Source organism: Falco naumanni, chromosome 1, assembly GCF_017639655.2.
Source record: "Falco naumanni isolate bFalNau1 chromosome 1, bFalNau1.pat, whole genome shotgun sequence".
Classification (NCBI taxonomy): domain Eukaryota; kingdom Metazoa; phylum Chordata; class Aves; order Falconiformes; family Falconidae; genus Falco; species Falco naumanni.
The window spans coordinates 70,300,674-70,319,587 of NC_054054.1; the positions used below are offsets into that span (position 1 = coordinate 70,300,674).

The 18,914-nt window shown below is 38.1% G+C and overlaps 1 protein-coding gene across 2 annotated transcripts in view; it reads right to left on the reverse strand.

The window, feature by feature from the left end:
* NFKB1 (nuclear factor kappa B subunit 1) overlaps nucleotides 1-18,914 on the reverse strand; it is a 59,572-nt gene that overhangs the window by 22,017 nt on the left and 18,641 nt on the right. The window contains exons 4-9 of one of the 2 annotated variants that reach the window (XM_040598597.1): nucleotides 15,638-15,675; nucleotides 13,000-13,098; nucleotides 5,691-5,839; nucleotides 4,012-4,175; nucleotides 3,070-3,228; nucleotides 987-1,091 (exon numbers count right to left, since the gene is read on the reverse strand). In XM_040598597.1, coding sequence (XP_040454531.1) covers nucleotides 987-1,091; nucleotides 3,070-3,228; nucleotides 4,012-4,175; nucleotides 5,691-5,839; nucleotides 13,000-13,098; nucleotides 15,638-15,675 — 714 coding nt within the window. Of the gene's footprint in view, nucleotides 1-986; nucleotides 1,092-3,069; nucleotides 3,229-4,011; nucleotides 4,176-5,690; nucleotides 5,840-12,999; nucleotides 13,099-15,637; nucleotides 15,679-18,914 lie in introns of both variants that reach the window. The other variant, XM_040598587.1, reaches the window with a different exon arrangement.

Below are 18,914 nucleotides of genomic sequence, written 5' to 3' on the forward strand. Positions count from 1 at the left end.
AGTCAGACATTTATTTATTTATTTTGTGCACAAAAGTTATGTTTCATCTCGGCCCTTCTGATAGCAGAGGGTATATACACTACCGATGGAAAACAGTTTTTCCAAAGCCTTTAAAAGCCTCCAGAGCCCTCTCTCTTTCCTAAGTGGCAGAAGAACATTTGCAAGAAAGAGGTGGAAAAGAACAGCCTGTATTAATAGAAAATGTCAGCATGATTTTGACAACATATGCAGGGACTGATTCCAAACAGGTGAGAATGGGACACCCACTCCACCATGCAATCTATACCAGAGAGTTTCAGGTATTCCCTATAGATGAAAATTACAAAGGATTTCCCACACTCCCATCTTTTTTCTTTTTAGTTCAGCCCAAATACTACAACCAACCACATTAACCATTATCTTCCTATCCAAAAAAAGAGCACCCAAATCCACACGGCTCAATCCTGACACAGTCATAGCCATGAGCAGAGATTACCAAAATGAGTCTGTGCGAAGTATCTGTTTACACCAAGTAATCTCTACCACTTGCATATACATAAAAAAATGAAGTTACTAGCAGCAGTACTGAATGCATTTAGTTCCCATTGGTGGTTAACACAGAATGCCCATACTTACTTGCTATAATCAGGAACTTAATAATAAATCAGAAACTTTAGAGTAATTCTGAGCAGGTGTTAGTTGATAAGAGTCAAACATCACCCAGGAACCACCACCCACAAAAATCCCAGAACATGGGCAAGGGCAGAAATCTGAGAAGAGCATGTCCTCTGTGGAGGCAACACAAGCTGTATTTTCTTTGCAGCAGGCTATTTTGATTTATTTTTTTGTCTGGATTTTCTGGAATGCTGGCCTGACTTCCAGAAAGGCTGAGTGCTTACAAATCCTGCTGCACTATCACAGTGGGAGAATACTGTGGCAGCACAGCAGGCTTCATGTATACGCCAGGTGAACACCCTGGTGTGCCTTACAATACTCTGGACTCTTACCTTTCTGCACCTTGTCACAGAGAAGGTAAATCTCCTCCCCTCCTGTTACGCATCCTGCTGTTCTGTCCATTCTTACAATTTTTAAGTTGGAGGCATTGGGAGCTTCTATTGAAAGAAAAGAGTAAAAAAAAAAACCCAAAAGTACCTTCATAACGGTTTTAGATTTCAACAAAAACCCAAGCACAACACATAGAAATGCAATTGAAAGACAAGCCTCCAATACAACCTGCCTAAATTTGTCTAGTTTTTGTGTTTGTTTTTTTTCAAAAATGAAGAAATCTACAGTTTTTCATCTGAAAGGCATAATCTTGCATCCTCTAAACTTTGACTGAACCGTGAACTATAAAATAAGGCCCTGGCCATTTCAGCACAATTACTAAAGTAGCACAGCAGTGAACTGCACCCAGCACTCTGCACTAGTACTAGCTTTATGACAAGAGTGCATTACAAAAGAATAAAAATTTTTCTTCCCTGCTTTCTTGACAGCCTGACATTCTCGAGAGCTGTTCCCTGTATCTCAGAACTTCAATGCAATACGCAAGGCTTTGCTTTCCACTGTGGCTTACTTGAAAGCACTGTCAGCCCTCTGCCAATATACTGGACTGTGATAAAAAAGCCCACCTTCATGGCTTTCAGCAGAGGCATCAATGGATACCTATTGATCCCAAAGACAGAACTATCATCTGACAAGTAAAAGCAGCTGTGATAGGCAGCGATGCTACCACAAGTTGTGTCTGGTCTGTGGAAGAGGCCTGAATGGTGCCAATGAAGAGTATTAGAAAACACCAAAAATTGAGAAAATTTTTTTGCAATTAACAACCAAGAATTCACCTTGGGAGCTCAGAAAGTAGTAACTGACATCTATGTAGCAACTTAGAACAGCAGAAACCTGCATACAAAATTTCCCTTCTATTTCATCTCCTTAGTTGGAGTCAATATTTTGATAGCCAGGTTCAGAGGGATAGGATAACTTCAAAAGGTTTTATACGTATGGCTCTGTTGATGCTTCGTCCTCTTCCTCTCTGCTTTACAAATACCCTCTATCATTATTCAGGTGTGAGACAGAGTAATGAAAACAAATGGAACCTGTAATTGTTTCTAATGAAAAATCAAGATTTCTTAAAGACACTGCTTGGTAAGTTCACCTCAGCCTCCAGATAAAAAGATTGTGCTTTCTCATCCAGAAAATGTATGTCATGTGTGCCATAATAACAGCAGACTTCACTTCTGTTCTCTCAGTGAATATATGCAAAATGATTGTGCTACATCACTACATTCCCGAATTAATAGCAAGCAACACACTATATTAGAACAGTTACACTTACTATCTTTTCACCTAGACTTTGTCCTTTACAAAGTGATGATATAGCCATGACTTGTGCAAAGGAAAAGAAAGAAAAAAAAAAAAAAAAGGTAATTTGAGTCATTCCGTAATGACTATCAAGAACATGGTAATCCACAGCTACAGGGAGGAAAATGCAGGCACCAGAAAGGGTTCAGGTAAGATGAGTAAGTATAATTGAAAAGCACAAGAGAAAACATGAAGTGAGAAGATTCACTTAGAAAAAAGATGAATAGAGGGTTATAACAGAAATATAAAAAATACTGACAGGTCTAAAGGAAATGGATTGAGAAGGCTGGTTGTCTTAGTCTCACAAAACAAGGACAAACAGATGGCCAGCAAAACTGAAAAGTGTCAAATTCTCAACAAAGACTGAAGCAAAGTAATTTTTTCCTCACATCTTGTGTGACAAGGCTTTGTCATACAAAGCAGCTGAACACACTGCAAAATGCAAGCACTTCTTACGAATATACTAAGAATTTACAAAATCCTCATAATATAAGGATTAAACATGCTAACAGCAAAATAAAATCTTCCTTTACGGCTTATATCACCATCTATTAAAAACCAGAATGACACCATGTGCACTGGAATAGACATAGGGCCAATTATCCATGGGCTACTTGTTACTGGAAGCAGCAGGGCTGGATGAGTCTACGTATAGCAAGATCTACATATCATTTTTGTATGTACAAAAGCTCGCCCCTTATTAGAAAGGTAATTAAACCCAAATATACTTACTGCTGTCATATATTGCATCTGATATAACAGGATCAAGTTTCCGTGTGAAACTACCATTACTGTCAGGAAGAAAGGCTGTGAACATAAGACGCACCACACTGAGATCCATTTCTTTAGTCTGCTGTACTGCTGCCTGACGAATAATTTCTCTTTCTCGTTCTGGAACGGGTAAGTAGACAGATGAATTAACACAAGGGGTAGAGGATCCATAACAAAACAGAGAAAGTATTTTCCAAATGTTACTATGAAAAGGCACCAATAGCGAGGAAATGTTTTCCATTTCATTTAGTATCCATCAGCTTCTCTGTTTTTAAGCAGAGAGAAGCAGCTATTCACAATATACTGCAGTCATCTTGCAGTTTGCGCATCAGATATTATTTAAGATATGGTATATAATGAAAAGACATACAGAACATTACTATTTTCTGCTCTCAATTTATAAAGGTTGCAAAAAGGACAAAGGCTACCACTAAGGACATTGAGCACCTGGTATAAGAGTGATAAATAGAAGGCTGGCCCCTCTGTACAGTGCCTGAAAGCAACGGAGACCACTGGTTTTACAGGGATATGGGTGAAATGCAACTGAATGAAACAGTATTCTCCAAAGAAGGTCCCTAAGCTACTTAAGGATATCATGTCTTGCAGCAATAATGCAAAATTACTCTATTTATCCATTTACTGAACAGGATAAAAGCAATGAAATATAGATGCAGAGGTGGCTACAGGAAGCTATGAAAGGAAGTTGCTCTGTTCTCATGTGCATATTCACAGCAAAGACTCTTTCTTTCAGATTCCCTAAAACGTGACAGCAACACACCACCTCTTAAACCACATGGCTATAGGTTGTTTTCCTACTCACGGCCTTTTTCTGGCTAAGAATCTGTGTTTTCAGAAAATAAACCTATTTTTAATACAAGACCTATTAAAATCATGTCTACATACCAGTTAGTTGTCTGTCTCCACATCCTTCTGCCTGCAGATAGCCAAGTTCAGGATGCACCAGGAGTCCTGGGTTGTATCCTTTCTTGCAAGCATCTATCATGCGTGTTTCCAGAGTTTCAAACACTTTCTTCTTTGTGACATGAAGTATTCCAAGATTTGCAAACCTGCCGAATTTTGATGGGGGGAAATACTTTCTTAATGCTTTATGCCAAACCTGCAGCAGGCAGTCTCTCGCCAGAGGCAGCCACACAATGAAGCCAATGGAAGGACTCTATAGGCTTATGTAGGCACTATTAATTCTTGAGGGCAAATTTTCCAGCAAGAAAAATATAGCCAGGCTTACAAAATACATAAAGTGTGCACCATCATATGGCAGCAATTGTACGAATGTATTGGATTTTCTCCTGGCAAAAATAGTAATCTATTAGGTTTCAGACTTACACTGGAAATAATTTACAAAACACTTGAAAATCTGGTTGTCACACTTTGTTCCATCTTGGCAATGACACGTCATTCTATATGGCTGTTACGCAGAGCAACTGCTCAGAATAAGCTCCATCTGCTCAAAATGATTTGGAGAGCAAGCTAAGCTAAAAACAGTGCAACATTTTCCAAAGAAAATGTTTGAACCAAGAGACTGGACATTGAGCAAGACGCTTCAGGTATCTATTAGAATCAAAACTTCCAAGATCTGCTTTTGTAAAAATTCTCCTGGCACATTCAAAAATCAATTAGATCTAGAAGTATGAAAACAAGACAATAACTCAATTTTCATGTGGGTCAATTGAGGATAGGAAAGCTGTTTCTAAACATCTGATGAAAAACAAGACAGGTTAGGAAATGAGCCAAACTTTTCAAGATGAAAAGGAGCATTTCAAATAAAGCTATTTAAATTGTTGTGCTTCGTAAAGTTAGTGCACTGGGCTTGGACATCAAAAGTTACAGTTTAAAAGAATCTCTCTCTCCCAACCTTCTCAGCTTTTTAAACTTCATCTTCTTCACCAACAAAGACATTCTTGAGATCACAGAAATAAAACTCACAGCCAGCATGAAACCTGATCTAAGCCTGAAAACGTCGACAGGAGCCTCAGCTCCATTTACTGATATAAACAATTAATTCTTTTAAATTAAACCAGAACAGACCAACTACAATTTCACTACAATCTTACTGCTTTAAACTTAAAAAGTTTGACTCATTTAGTATTTTCATGTTTATACATGTCTTGCATTAATTTCAAATTTACTAACCCTATTTTCGTAACGCTTTTCACTATACCTCTATTGGCAGACTTCAGCAAAAGTAAAATACTGATCAAAATGGTAACAAAAGCTTTTCTACAGAATTTTACAGTTCCTTCTCTTTGATTGAAACTACTTATATTTTAAATAATGGGCTTTCAATACAGATTTGGACTGCACCAAGAGACTGAAACTCTACAGACTCTAAAAGAAAATTATTTGCTTAAGCCTATTTGGCTTGCTTAAGGCAAATTTTACCAAGGTAAACAGAAACTCTATTTATTTTAATATTTAAGATACAAGCAAAACATGGATCAGAGTGTGAAGACTAGTGCTCCACTTAGCTGCCACTTAGTAGTATTTTTTTATTGGTTCTTACAGTGTTTATACCTGATTCTTTCTCCTTTAGCCCAGCTTTACAGATGAGTTGACAGACTTACCCTACCACCATATCTTTAGGTCCTGCATTAACTGTGCATACTCCATCTTCACAAAATTTACCCACCAAGCTGTGCGCATGTAAGTGGACGTATTTCCCATTAGTAACTAACTGGACGATTACTTTTGCAGGTCCAACATAATTGCAGATCTGTAAATAAATATTAAAAGAAATGTGGGTTTGTCTGGTTGGGTTTTTTTAAATGGAACAAGTAATGATTCCAGTTGGGTATTTTCTCTCAGCTAAGTACAATCGAACTTAGACCGGAGAAATGTGTATTCATTTCCATGGGAATAAACTATACCAGCTCATCACAAAGAAAAGTGTGTTACTTTTTTTTTTTTTAATTAGACTTGACATACAAATGGCAGGCATAGTGACCAAAAGTTAAGAAATAAAACAAAGCTAAAGGAAAAGAACCTCGTTTCCCAAATCATGAATCTCAGTTTTGAATTCTGACCAGTTACTCCACATTTCTCTCCTTCAATTTCAATTAGCGCACTGAATTCCTAATAAACATTGTTACATGTTAATAAGCATACAGAAAATCTACGTATTTAACAAAAACCCTTGCATTATTTAGCCCAATTTGAAAACACTTTAAAAATTTATTTTTAAATATTAAGATTGTTTTAAACACTTTGGCCTCATCACAACGACTCTTCAGGTAGAGATTTTAAAGTGAATTAAATCTGTATTCATAGGTATTTTGTTAGTTCAATACGCCACATCAACACATATTACTCAGTTCAGTAAATATTTCCTTTAAGTGTACATGTGGATATATGCTAAATCCCCACCTAAGATTATGCAGGACTGCAACTATTATAAACTGGGTGCCTTAGCATAGCCAACTCTGGAGGACCACAAAGCTTCTTTTCCCTGTTATAGTTGCTAATCACTACACACTTTTTAATAGCTTTTAAAATTGTGATGTCAAGTAATGCCTCAAAAACAAACCTAAATTTACTAACAACATACTGTATTAGTAAGTTACTTCCTTTACATATATTATTTAGAACTTTACTTTCTTCCTCACAAGTAATACTTAAGTCAGTTATTGGTTCTATACCACTTTCAAATTATGTAGAATATAAAAATTACCCCACTTTTAACAAAGCAAACATTACCTTCCCTTCGAATTCGCTTAATTAACCCTTTTATCAGTGTTGGGGTTTTTTCCCTCCTCCTCTAATTTTTCTTCTAATTTGCCTCGGGCAAAGTTCTTTGTATTACAGCAGCTTATAGATCTAATCAACCAAGGTATTAAAGGATCACGATAAACATTAAAGTGATGAATCAGTGATGAACTGAATACTTAAGGTTATATTGTTGATAAAATGCTGATAACCAGGGATTGCCATGATTTCACCATGTTACTAAGTCCTGCTAGCTTCCTTCACTCCAGTTAACCCCTCTCTTGAACCCATTCCATCACAGCTGAAACACTCTGCATACGTACAACACATGCCCTTCCCGTCTTCCTATTCACTAATAAAAGAAAAAAAAATAATTCTCTACTATAAATCCAGGAGGAACAGGTGTGCAAAAGTCCTCTCCATACTCACTGCCTGCTGGTTAACTGTGTAATACTGTATTAATGTGCATTTTACAAGTACCAGTTTCTAAAATACAAAGCATGGGATACTCAGGCTTTCCCCTTGCTTCCAAATTGTAATCCCTCCTCGACTGAAACAAGAAAGGGATGCAGAATAATCACTGCTTCACCATTTCCACAATTTACCAGCAGTGATAAAATGCAGGGATCCCTACGTAGCTTTCAAAGTCATCTGAAAATAAAAATGATTGCGCTTGGTGCTACATGTCACCACCACTACTACAATTAACTTTTCAAGAGGAGAGCTTTTAAAAAATTATTTTCATTTCATCCCGCACTGAATAAGCCTTTCCTGCTATAAAGTTCCCAGCACATCTATAGCATCATATTCATTATGAGTAACATGCATGTTCTAGTATCGCATCAGAAAATTTCAAGACAATCCTTCATCAGCTGTAGAAACCACAGTGAAACTGTACGTAGGACTGCTGCACGTCAAGGACTTTCCAGCCTCTGAAAGCAGAACACACAACTGCAGCAGTAACCAGATTGCAATCTCCCCTTGTTACACAGCTCAGCATGATCTTTGTAGTCCCTCCCAGGGGAAAAACAAGAGTTCTTAAAACATAATACCTTATGTAGGTCATAAAGCAAGAAAGGACTGTTTTTGTCATCCAGTCTGATGTCCTATGCTGCAAAGGCTACAGAATGTCCCTGAAGTGTTTCCTACCTATATTTCTTATAGGCAGACCTTCCTACTTGATTTTGAGACATCCAGTTTATCCCGTTGCCCAGCAAAATAGCCTCAGTGGTTAAATAGCCTTATGCACCATAAATTAAGTCTGAAATAATTTTTCGGTGCCTTTGAATAATTGATACCAGAATTTCAGAATAACTTGAAATTTATTCTGGCACTAAGATACATAAATAACTATCACCTTTTATGTAAGAGCTTAAAAAACACTGTCAAAGGCATTAAAAGGCATAAGGTATATTACAATGCTGAGTATCTACAGAAACCTAAGGATTATGGTGTTGATACAAAAACATACACGAACATGAGAAGGAGATAGCATGTGGGTGCTGTACTGTTCAAAATCAGAGCTGTGATCTGAAAAAAATAGCTAATAAGCTTCAAATTGAAGATAGGGGAGAAAAAGAAAATAAGGAGTTCCTGGGAAGAGCATAGCTGTAATACTTCATTACATCCTGTACTGAAGCAGCATTCAATTGATCTAATCTCATAAAAGTTAAAATGCTGCAGGCTCACATTTATCTGCTGTTTCTGTTTGAGGGAAGATTTGTCTGAAAGATTAAAAGGACCCTATGAACTTGAAATCGAGTAAATTTCAAAACAGGAGTTGAAAGTTTTTTCAGTTATTTCACATCCTCCTGCAATCCAGACCCCAGCCAATTTTTTATAGTTTCTGGAACTTTACAAAAAGTTTGTAAGAACATTATTCTACTTCAAAGATGTTTTTTCCAGTTACTCTTACAACCAAGAAGTGAACCCAACTGGTCAACGACAGAAAGCAAATGATGGAACGGACCATGTCAAAGCCAGCAGCTACAGAAGCGCCCATTTCTCTTTCTAATCACTTTGTTGCAACAACTACAGCTCCAATCCTGACTAACCTTCAGTGTGTGACTAGTGCTGTCCTCAATGTGCAAGTACAAGAAGTGTTCCACAGATAAGGCACTGCTCACTCTTTATAAATATGTTTTCAGAAAGCAGCATCATTTTTCTTTTCAGTTGCTAGTTTAAGACAAAGTATTTCAGATTTGGCACAAATCATTTAGGTGACTGAACACTTACTTAGAGGTCTAAGAATAAGCAATGTAAAGTAATTTAAACAATTGGGAGTTGAAGATCATCTGATCCTCTGAACATGAGGTCACTCTCATGCCAAAAATAGAGTTTGGTGCTCTCCTTTAGGAGCCTGACTAAAGGGACTTGGTGCCCCATATTCAGCCAAATTAACCATAACAGTAAAAAAGCACAAATGTCACCAAATTTATCTTTGGCTGAATTTGGTTCAGTACAGGTTTTTAAGAGGGGTCAAGATTTATCACAAAAAGTCTGCTCATTCTTGGCTTATGTTTATTCCTTAATTCAGCTGTTAAATGAATTTTTAACTTGTAATCAGCAATCTATCACTCTACAATTTAACTCCTATGGGTGAAAAAAGCAAATATGCTGCTTCTTTCTTCACCAAAACGGTTCATCAACAACATAACTTCCATCTTCCATAAATTCCCCTCTTGAACTTGAAGCATGTACTGAAATCACTGATTTCAATAAGACCGCTTATCTCCAAATTGAGGTATAATTTAGGATAGCCCCAGGACACGACGGGATGGGCAATCATCCTGCTCAGGTGCCTGGGTTTAGGGCTGCCTAACTGGCATGCAGCTTCGATTTGCAAGCTGAACTGCACAAGGTCCAAGCTCTTTGGCAGAGAGGTGGTGTTCATTAGCTTGGGCACACCTCTGAGCCATTGGTTACTCAGTTTCTGGGCTGGAGCAGATTTACATTCCGCTCACTGAGAATAGGCAACTTGAGTTTACGGCCACCCACGTAGACTTGCCCCCAAGGAGATGAAAATTCAGGACATTTCTTTCACACCACTATTTTCAGCAAATTCTTTTCACACCCAAAACTGGATCAAGTATTTCAGCGTAAAACATGAATATGCTTACACTAACATCAGCATGCAAGATCAGGTCACACGTGGTAAACGTGTAAGAAGGCCAGTGTAAATTTTCTGTATAAGTAGTTTTCTCAGTTTTTCAAATACATATAAACAAGTGAATTATGAATAAAAAATTTAGACAGTTAAGTAAGTTGGTGATAATATTAGACAATCCAGTTTTATTCTTTCTTCTTATACTATAGACTGTTTTCCCGCCCGGCCAAAACGCTAACAATGAATAAGCACCCCAGGAGCTTTGATTTCAACTGTTCTAGATATCAGCATTTTCCAGTGTTGTGTTACTTACACTAAGCAGATGAAAATGAAATTCAAATGAAGAATTTTAGGTAGCTTTCTACTGTAATCATGAAACTTGTCATGAAATGTAACTTCATTATAACATATTCAGTATCTACAACTTCTCTGCCCTGCGTAACCACATGCAAAGTTATTTAACATCCTCTGAAATTGTACGATATTTTGTACATGATATTAGGATTACTGTTAGCAAAAACAGAGTTAAACAAAGGAATATAATTCCACAAATGATAAAGATTAACAAACCAACCCATTTTTTTTATATTCTAGAATACTACTACTCTAGTTATCTAGACTCCATTTGTTGTGACTGTGCTGTTAAAATAGGAGGTTTTAAATCAATTGCACTTTGCTGGCCAGTGCAGATTTGCCTTAAGCGCAAAGACTGGAAATTACTATACAGGACGTGGTTAATTTAATTAACTACCAAAACATCTTGCTTAGAGACATGGCAAAGTCTTCAGCACTCCAGCCTTTAAATGAAAGATATATCTTGGTATGTTCCAGCTCAGCTACAAGTTACAAACTGGGTGCAGTAAAAAAAAAACAACCAAAAAACAGACAACAAAAAAAGTTGAACAGTCCACATTATGCAAGAAGTCATATCAGATAAATGTGTTTTCTTTTGGCCTTCAATCCATAATCCTATAAAAAGGGAATAGGGAGACTGCAATGCTTTTTTGTGCACTGAAGATACCTATTTTCAGGACATCTCGTGGTAGCTACCAGTAAATTACATCAGCTTTTTGTGCAGAGATGGCCAAGCAGAAAGGAGATCCCAATGTTGAGCTGGACTGACCACGTCATAGCCAAGGCTAAAAGATGTCATAAACCCTCCTTTTTACAGTACAGCCAAACTCACACTACTGTCCTTTCACAGCACTGCGATCAACTAATGGAGGTTTTATGGTGAAAGCCTTGGCACAAGAAAAAACAAACAAACAAACAAAACCAACAAAAACCCCAAAACAAAACAAAAAACTCAATGCAACAAAAAATAGCAATCTTCAATTGTGCTCACCTCAGTTATGACAAGGTTAGCACCCTTTGACAAAACAGAGAAGAGACTTACAGGAAAAGGTGTGAAACACTTCTGTCTTTACTGGCACCACTTGAATCAAGAACAGGCACTAACAAGCAATGGCCTTGAGGAATTTACTTGTGTTCCCTTGCCAGCCTCTCCCAGCAGGTGTTGCCATGTGGGGATTTGTACTAGAAAAAACACAGATGCGCACAGTAGGACGAGAGGGAGGGAGGGGAAGGGACACATGTGTGTGTTGGGGAGGAAGCTGTAGATGCAATTAAATTCTAATGATCAATGAAAATAGAAGGTTTGATGGAAAGCCAAACAGCATTTTGCTTTCTAGTTTATTCATGGAGAAATTCCATCTCCTGTATAACTAACTCCTCTTTGCTTATCTCCTTGTGCTATTGTGCGACCCATCACACCTCTACAAAGTATCATTTGTATTATTATCGACACAGATTGGATTGGAATCCAAAGACCTGGCTTAACTGAGGTAAATTATTTTATATCTGAACATACCAGTGAAATGTCATTCATTGGTTCATCATTACCATCACAACAGGAAAGGGAAAAGCAAGCAGATCCTTTGCCTGGGCTAGTAATTTTTCATAGGTGTTTTGCAAGGCTATATGAAAACAGCTTTCCCAGCTTCTTCTCCATTCACAAGACTAACACCCTAGGCTATCTCAGCCAATGCTGATTATTTTCCATTAAGTCATGCTCATACTGATTCATCATGGAGATGCAACTGTTCCAAACTCCAGCCTTTCTCAAGAACTGCAGAAGAACCTCACGCACACTGAGAGGTGGCACACACCAAGGCAGAGGCTGACTGATTGCCACTCCTCCCTTCCCTCCTCTCCCCATAAAGGAGAAAGTAAAGAGATAACACTAGAATTAAAACACATTAACCCTGCTCCTTGTGAGACAACCTCTAGTGCAATAGTTCAAAGAGGTAATGCAATACCAAGACTAAGACTTTCATTAAGTTAAAAAAATACTGAAAAAACACAGTGTATCTTTTCCATGGAAAAATAATTTGCTGCAAGAACCACAGGCAAAGACAGTTCTTCTCTAATCCTAGAATGATTAATCACCACTGTTATAATCATATTGTGCTAGCACAGAACGTTTCTTTGATTAACATCTTTGAACCTTTTCCAGGGGGAAAAAGCTCTGAAAAAGGCTCTGCGAATACCTGAACATAATGCTGCTCCCATTAAAATGAGAAGTTTTCTGTTGACTTTAAAGGAATTAAGTCCTTAAGAAATGAGTATCCTAGAGATACTGAATAAGGAGTAACATGAACAGAAAAAGAAGGAAACCTTGGTAAATAGCATCTTAGAGTGGAGTAACTGACCAGACTCATGCTTTGCAGTATGCTAGAAGTGGAGCAACCAAGCAGTTCAGGCCTTGTTTTGTGCTGAAACTGCACCTTAAGGCAGAGGTCCGTTAGTCTGCACAAGGGCAGTGAGGTGGTGGGTGCAGGAAAGCTTACTGCTCGACTGCTGACAGATAAACATGGTGCCAAAGTATCTCCACAAATCTGAAAACAACTTCTTTTTCAAAATCAATTACATTTTGAAAGTTGGGATTGAAATGCAGTCAGTTTTGACTAATTCCATACAAATTTATGTTGATATGCAGCAAGGTCCTATACACATACATATGACACTTGCATTCAGTTCGCAAAACTAATGATTTATGTACTTACTTTGACCTGAGGGTAGGATTTTTTGTTCTTTTCACTAGAAGCACCAGGAAGTCCACCATGTGAAGGCCCTTCACATACATATCGGAAACGAAACCCCCTCTGTGGAGATAAAGGAAAAGAAACTTGAAAGCTGTTTAGAAACAAAACTTAAAAAAAAAAGCACATGCACAAACAAGACTTGCCCAAACAGCCTACAAACAGAAAAGTTACAACTGTTCATCCCTCAAATGCCTTCTGAGTGGTGGTTAACAAAGCACTGCTGAACTGTTGCCCTGGAGAAACTGTTGTATTTTCACTCTTACACACAGCAGCAATCTGAAATTTTTCTTTGAGTAAATGAAGATATTTTGAAGCAGGTCTATTTATACTCTCAAAACAAGATTAAATTAACACACAGAGAATGCAACAGCAGATACTCTCATGATTGCTGCTAGGTAGAAAGAACTGAAGCCAATAACAATCAAGGAAGTCCAAAGAATCATAAAGAAAAGAGAACAGGGATGAAACAGAAAAATGCTTCTTCCTTCTGGGAAGAGCATGTGAAAGCTGTTTCTCCGAGTGGAGTCCAGAAACAGCCCAAAAGCTTCAGGGGACTTTAAATGGCTGGGCTTTCATCTCAGCTACATAAATAGATGTCTGAATATACTTTGGGGAACTAAAGGATGTTAGCAACCACTCCACAGTACAGCTGTCCATTTATTCCATTTTTATTTATAGGAAGTAACATCCCCTTTAAAGGGTAATGTATAAGGCACAAAAGATGCAACTCTTAAATGTATTTGGTAACTTTAACTACATTATTTCATGTAGCCCCCAACTTCAAATACTTTCAGGATAGATCTGCTCCCCAGTCCTGCAATTTCTGGCAAAATCTCCATCTAATACAGGGCTCCCAGTGTCTGTCCAAACAGCACCAGATAGTGGTGTATCCTTCATCAAGAATCGTTCAGCTTCTTTCTAACAGTAGACAACTCTGAATTCAAAGTCTGTATTAGCTGACGGTAAACAACCTGGTTCAAAAATTGCTCTGTAATCATTAGCTTCAACACTTATCTCACTAAAGCCTTTTCAGTTTTAAGAATTTGTTTCCCAGGCAAATGTGACTGACTTCTATTCAGATACTGGCCAGACAACGTAATTCATCCTTAAGCACGTATTTGCCTTCCTATGGCAAACTGAGTGACTGAGCGTATTGCAAGCGAAGTGCCCAGCTATCGTGAGCTCGAACTCAAGCTGCCAAAAGACAAAACAACCTCTGCAGTCACGACACACTGTACGACCCAGTCTCTCTTCACCTCTACGCCGTCGATCCAACAGATCCAGCAGTCATCTGTGTGGCCTTCCCCAGTCTATTGCCCTTGCTATCCTAGCTACATTTTCATACATACAGTCTTACTCCCCCAGCTGTTTCTTTGCTCCAAAAATGACCACAAGCACAGCACTCTGCTGATGGATCACCCTCAGCACCCCGCTATAAACCATTGCCCAGCCTGCCACATGGGTACTCTGTTAGAGGAGCTGCTTGCTCCCTTCGGTTTCCCCTTAGGTACTGCACACTGTAGGCTCCACCATGCAAAGACACAGCCTGATTTGGGATGAAATAAAACGACATGGAAGAGGCAGTGTATTCTTCCAAGAGTTCACGGTACACTGCCGTTTCACCTATGACCATGAAGTGTCCTATTGCTGGAGGGGTGCTCGGGCAGAAAAATGTCTTTGGTGTGTGGCTGAAACCAGCGTTCTCTATCATCTCCTACTAGAAAGACTGGATTGTGGCATGCTTCTGCAGAAGACCAAGAAGAAAATGGGACAGCTTTGAGACACCCTCTTTGTCTGCCTACTTAACATCTCCATAGGGTAGGATTTTCAGCAACTGATTGGGAGAGGCAGGAAAGGGGTCTCCATGCTGCAATAGCTTCCAGAGGAATACCTGTAATTGCTGATGCAACCAGCTAAAGGAAAAAAATCCTGCCATATTTCAAGGCAATTTTCACTCAGCAGTTACTTCCTAAATCAGTTGCATGAAAACTAACCAGCGCATTGGGGTGACTTTCATACTGTCAGAGGAATGTGAGTGAGTGTTTGCTACACAGTCACAAAAAAAGTTTCATTCAAGTATTTATCTTTATTGTTCTTGGGTTTCAAAACAGTGAACTGTGACAAAAGGAATCTCAAAGAACAACAGAATTTTACTATGACAACAAACAAGTTGAAAATTCCAGTAACTTGGGAACAGAATGAAATGTTTTTATTTTTTCCACTCATGTTTCAAGAAAGATGAAACAAAATCTAAAAATCTTCCATGTTTGGTCTAATTGTTTGTTTCAAAATACTGGGGTACTGCAAAAGTAACTTATAAGATGAAGAGTCTATACTTAGCAAGACATTTTTTTAAAACCTTCAGGTGTTTGGGTTTTTTTGTGTCTTATGACACTTCCAGAGAGAGACGAAGATGAAAACAGAACAAAACAGGAAATGATTTAACTACAAAAGTGAGAGGAAAAACTGCTCATGGTTAAGTGGCACGTTTGTTATGAGAGTTCAACCTCTTCAGTGCTCACCTGAAGTCATGATTTTATTCAAAGCTGATTACAGTGACATAGCTACCTTAAAGATTTTCAAAAGGTAGTGTTCTTACCTGTTTTGGCTGTTCTATGATTTGAAGGTATGGTCCATCTGCTAACATAAAAGAAAGAAAAGCAATAATAGAAATTATATTTTTATTACTATGACAGAAGTTGCAGGGGTAAATTTGATGTCCTTGAATGTCTTGAGAAAAAAAAAAAAGCACCTAAGCATCTTAGAACTTAAATTTTAACAAATAATTTCATCACTTGTCAGTCTCTCATTTCCAACATTCCCTAAGACCAGTGCAGTAAGAAGGGAAGGATTAATTAAAAAAAGTTAATTTTATCTCAGAGGGCCTAAATGAACAACCTGATCATTCAGTTAAGACTCAGACGGGTGAGTACGAACAGGATCCTCTCCTTGCCACTGACAAGCAGCCTGGCCTTCCTGAGCTAAGGTTAACTTTTGTATTTAAACCCCTTGGGCTCTAAAGACTATACTCACAAGCTCTTGGCCCTAGGGTTTCCTACTGAATAGGTGCTTTTGAAAGTCTAGAGACAGCCAATGGGAGGCTCTGAGGTATGGGAATATCGGAGGAATTTAAGCTGTCTCAACATGCCCTAACAGTCAGAACTCCTTTGAAAAAAACAAACCTGGAATTGAGTAGACTAAATAATTTACATTCTTTTAGTAATTTCAGATACACTTTTAAATATACTGTTCTGCTGTGCCTCTACGAACACTGAACACACTCTATTTGACTACAGATGCAGACTCTACAATGAGATCCATCTTTGAGCATGATGTCAATACATAGAATCCTATGTTCACTAAAATTCTATTTGTGTCTTTCAAAGAAGGCTTCCTCCAATGACTTTCAGTCTTGCACCACTCCCTGACAGTGGCTAACTTCATACCACAAACATCATTCAAAATTCATCAGTTAAATAGCCTTTGAGGAGGCCCTAAATCCAATGAGAACTCAGTGCCACCAGAGTTAAAAATTCATCACCTGATCAAAGCTTAGCTCCAACTCTGATCATTTTGATTCTTTACATCAAGAAGGAAAGCTCTCTAGGTGGATGGCTATGAAATACCTCTTACAATGCAAGCCACTCCTGAGACTGAAAATGACGATTCTGAGAGGTATGACTTCTTCTCTGCCTCTTGTTAAGCAAAGAAGATTCAGATTTCAATGCTAAAAACTCAGTTGCTATCAAAGCAGATCCCAAATGACAGCTTCACTATGTACACTTACACAATATTTTGCCAGCTATATTACTGTTGAAATTATATAGCATCACTTAGGCTTTATTGAAGGTATTAATGCTAAGGAATCGAGCAAGCTCACTGGGACATGTGAGACCTCAAAAGCAGACAAGCCACAGCTACGCCTGCAAGGTCTGCCACATATGAAGCAAACTGTGCCCTGCCAGCATCCAGGTGTGATCTGCCTCTGAACAACTGCATCATCCACAAGTACGCTGCCATCCAGCTAACTCAACTAGGCAGTACTTGGCTTCAGCAGAGAACTACATACTTGTATCAGCTTTCATTTGCCAACAGGCCTAATGTTCACTGATAATTACAAATGGCAAAGGATTAATTAATTTATAGTTTGTAATATGACTACATGCATCCTTCTCAGCTCCTTAGTACAACTTCACTTTAATAGAACAGACCTTCATGTCTTTAATAGCACAGGTCTTAACTGAACAGGCTTCTCTCAACATTAAAGTTTTGATAGATATACTAATAGATGGAATTAGTATTTTTCTGTTGAAGTTAGCTGACTCAGCAACTGAATTAGCTTCATGTCAAAGTCATATTGCAAATGCTAGCCACAACAATTTCACATATAATTTATTTTCCAAATCCAACACTCCTCCTATGAAGAAGTAAAGTGCTACAATTAAAATCTTGAAGTCATGCAAAACATTGCCTCAAGACCATATACACAACATTTTACATCAGAAAGCATGAAAACCAGTTTGGACTTCAGAAACTTTAAAAGACATAGAGACACGCTTAGCTTTGGAGTGGTTTTATTTTTCAGATTTTGTCTGTAACATGGAGTCAAGATGAGCTGAGTTGAGTTTAAGCATTCTTTCTGCACTTAAATTTAAGATCTCTGTTCACAGACCTCTAATCCTCCCCATGCTTTAGGCATTTAAAATTTTATACTTTAATGACCCAGAGGCCTTATATCTTCTGGGCACTGGCAGAAATAATGCACCTAAATACAACTGCGTAGTTCAACTTTCAACCAAGCCTCCAGGGCAGGATCTGCCAAGTAACTGTTCTTTGGCTGTTCTTCCCTTAGGAATTAATTTCCAAGGCACATACACTGGGTTACTATCGGCACAAAATACTACTGCTTTCTCTTAAAGATTAGCCAGACAAAGAAATGCTTTTTTATCCAACAGCTAAGTGGCTGCAACAGTACCCCAGGATGCCGCAGATCCAGGTTCCAACATTCCTCAACATAAGGAAATTCAGACTTGTAAGAGTGGGATATACTGTACTGGCATATTGGAAAGCTGAAGCGTAATTCTTCGTACCACTGAAATGGTTTCACCTTGCATGGCACTTGTGAAAACTCAAGAAAACTGAAAACTTAGGACTGTGGTTCTTATGTCCCTTTGGAAAAAGCCTTGTAAAAAGCATACAAATACACAGATACCTTGGGGGTTTTTTTGTATCTTTCTTACTAATACTAGGAATGTGCAAAAAAGGTGCAGTGTAAATGTACAAAGGCAAATTAGATGTCTGTTATCATTGGTCCAGATTATATCAATTATATACCAATATATTTAAAACAAAATTTTGTGAGGTCTTATTTTAAACTTTGGGTTTTGTGACTAATCATTTTCTTTTCACAGTGACTAAGTAATTCTCTGGTATAGCATCTGGCCAGATCCAAGCAACAGTACAGCAAAGGCACTCTAACGCAAGGCACTTCATTATATTTGAAATGCCATTTAAAAATAAAGCAGCAATATGCAAGGTAACTTCCAAGTATAAATGGCATATTATTGTGACTATAAAAAGGATTTTACTTAGTGAAAGGCCTCACCCAGCTGTCTTCACTGAACTCTGATTACTTCCCAGAAGTACTGTAGACAGACAGCCCGGCTATGAGTGATTCCTTTTCTCTCTCATCTTTTCCCATGGGGAAAAGAAAAATGTTCAGTGTTTTGCACAGGGAAGTTTTTAATATTTCATTTCTATTAGCAGGCATGTCTGCTAATCAAAGCTAATAAGCAGACAGGCAGCAAGAAACTGAAGATGTACACCTTGCAAGAGGAACTAATAACGAAGAGATTTGCTATGATGTTTTGCACCTC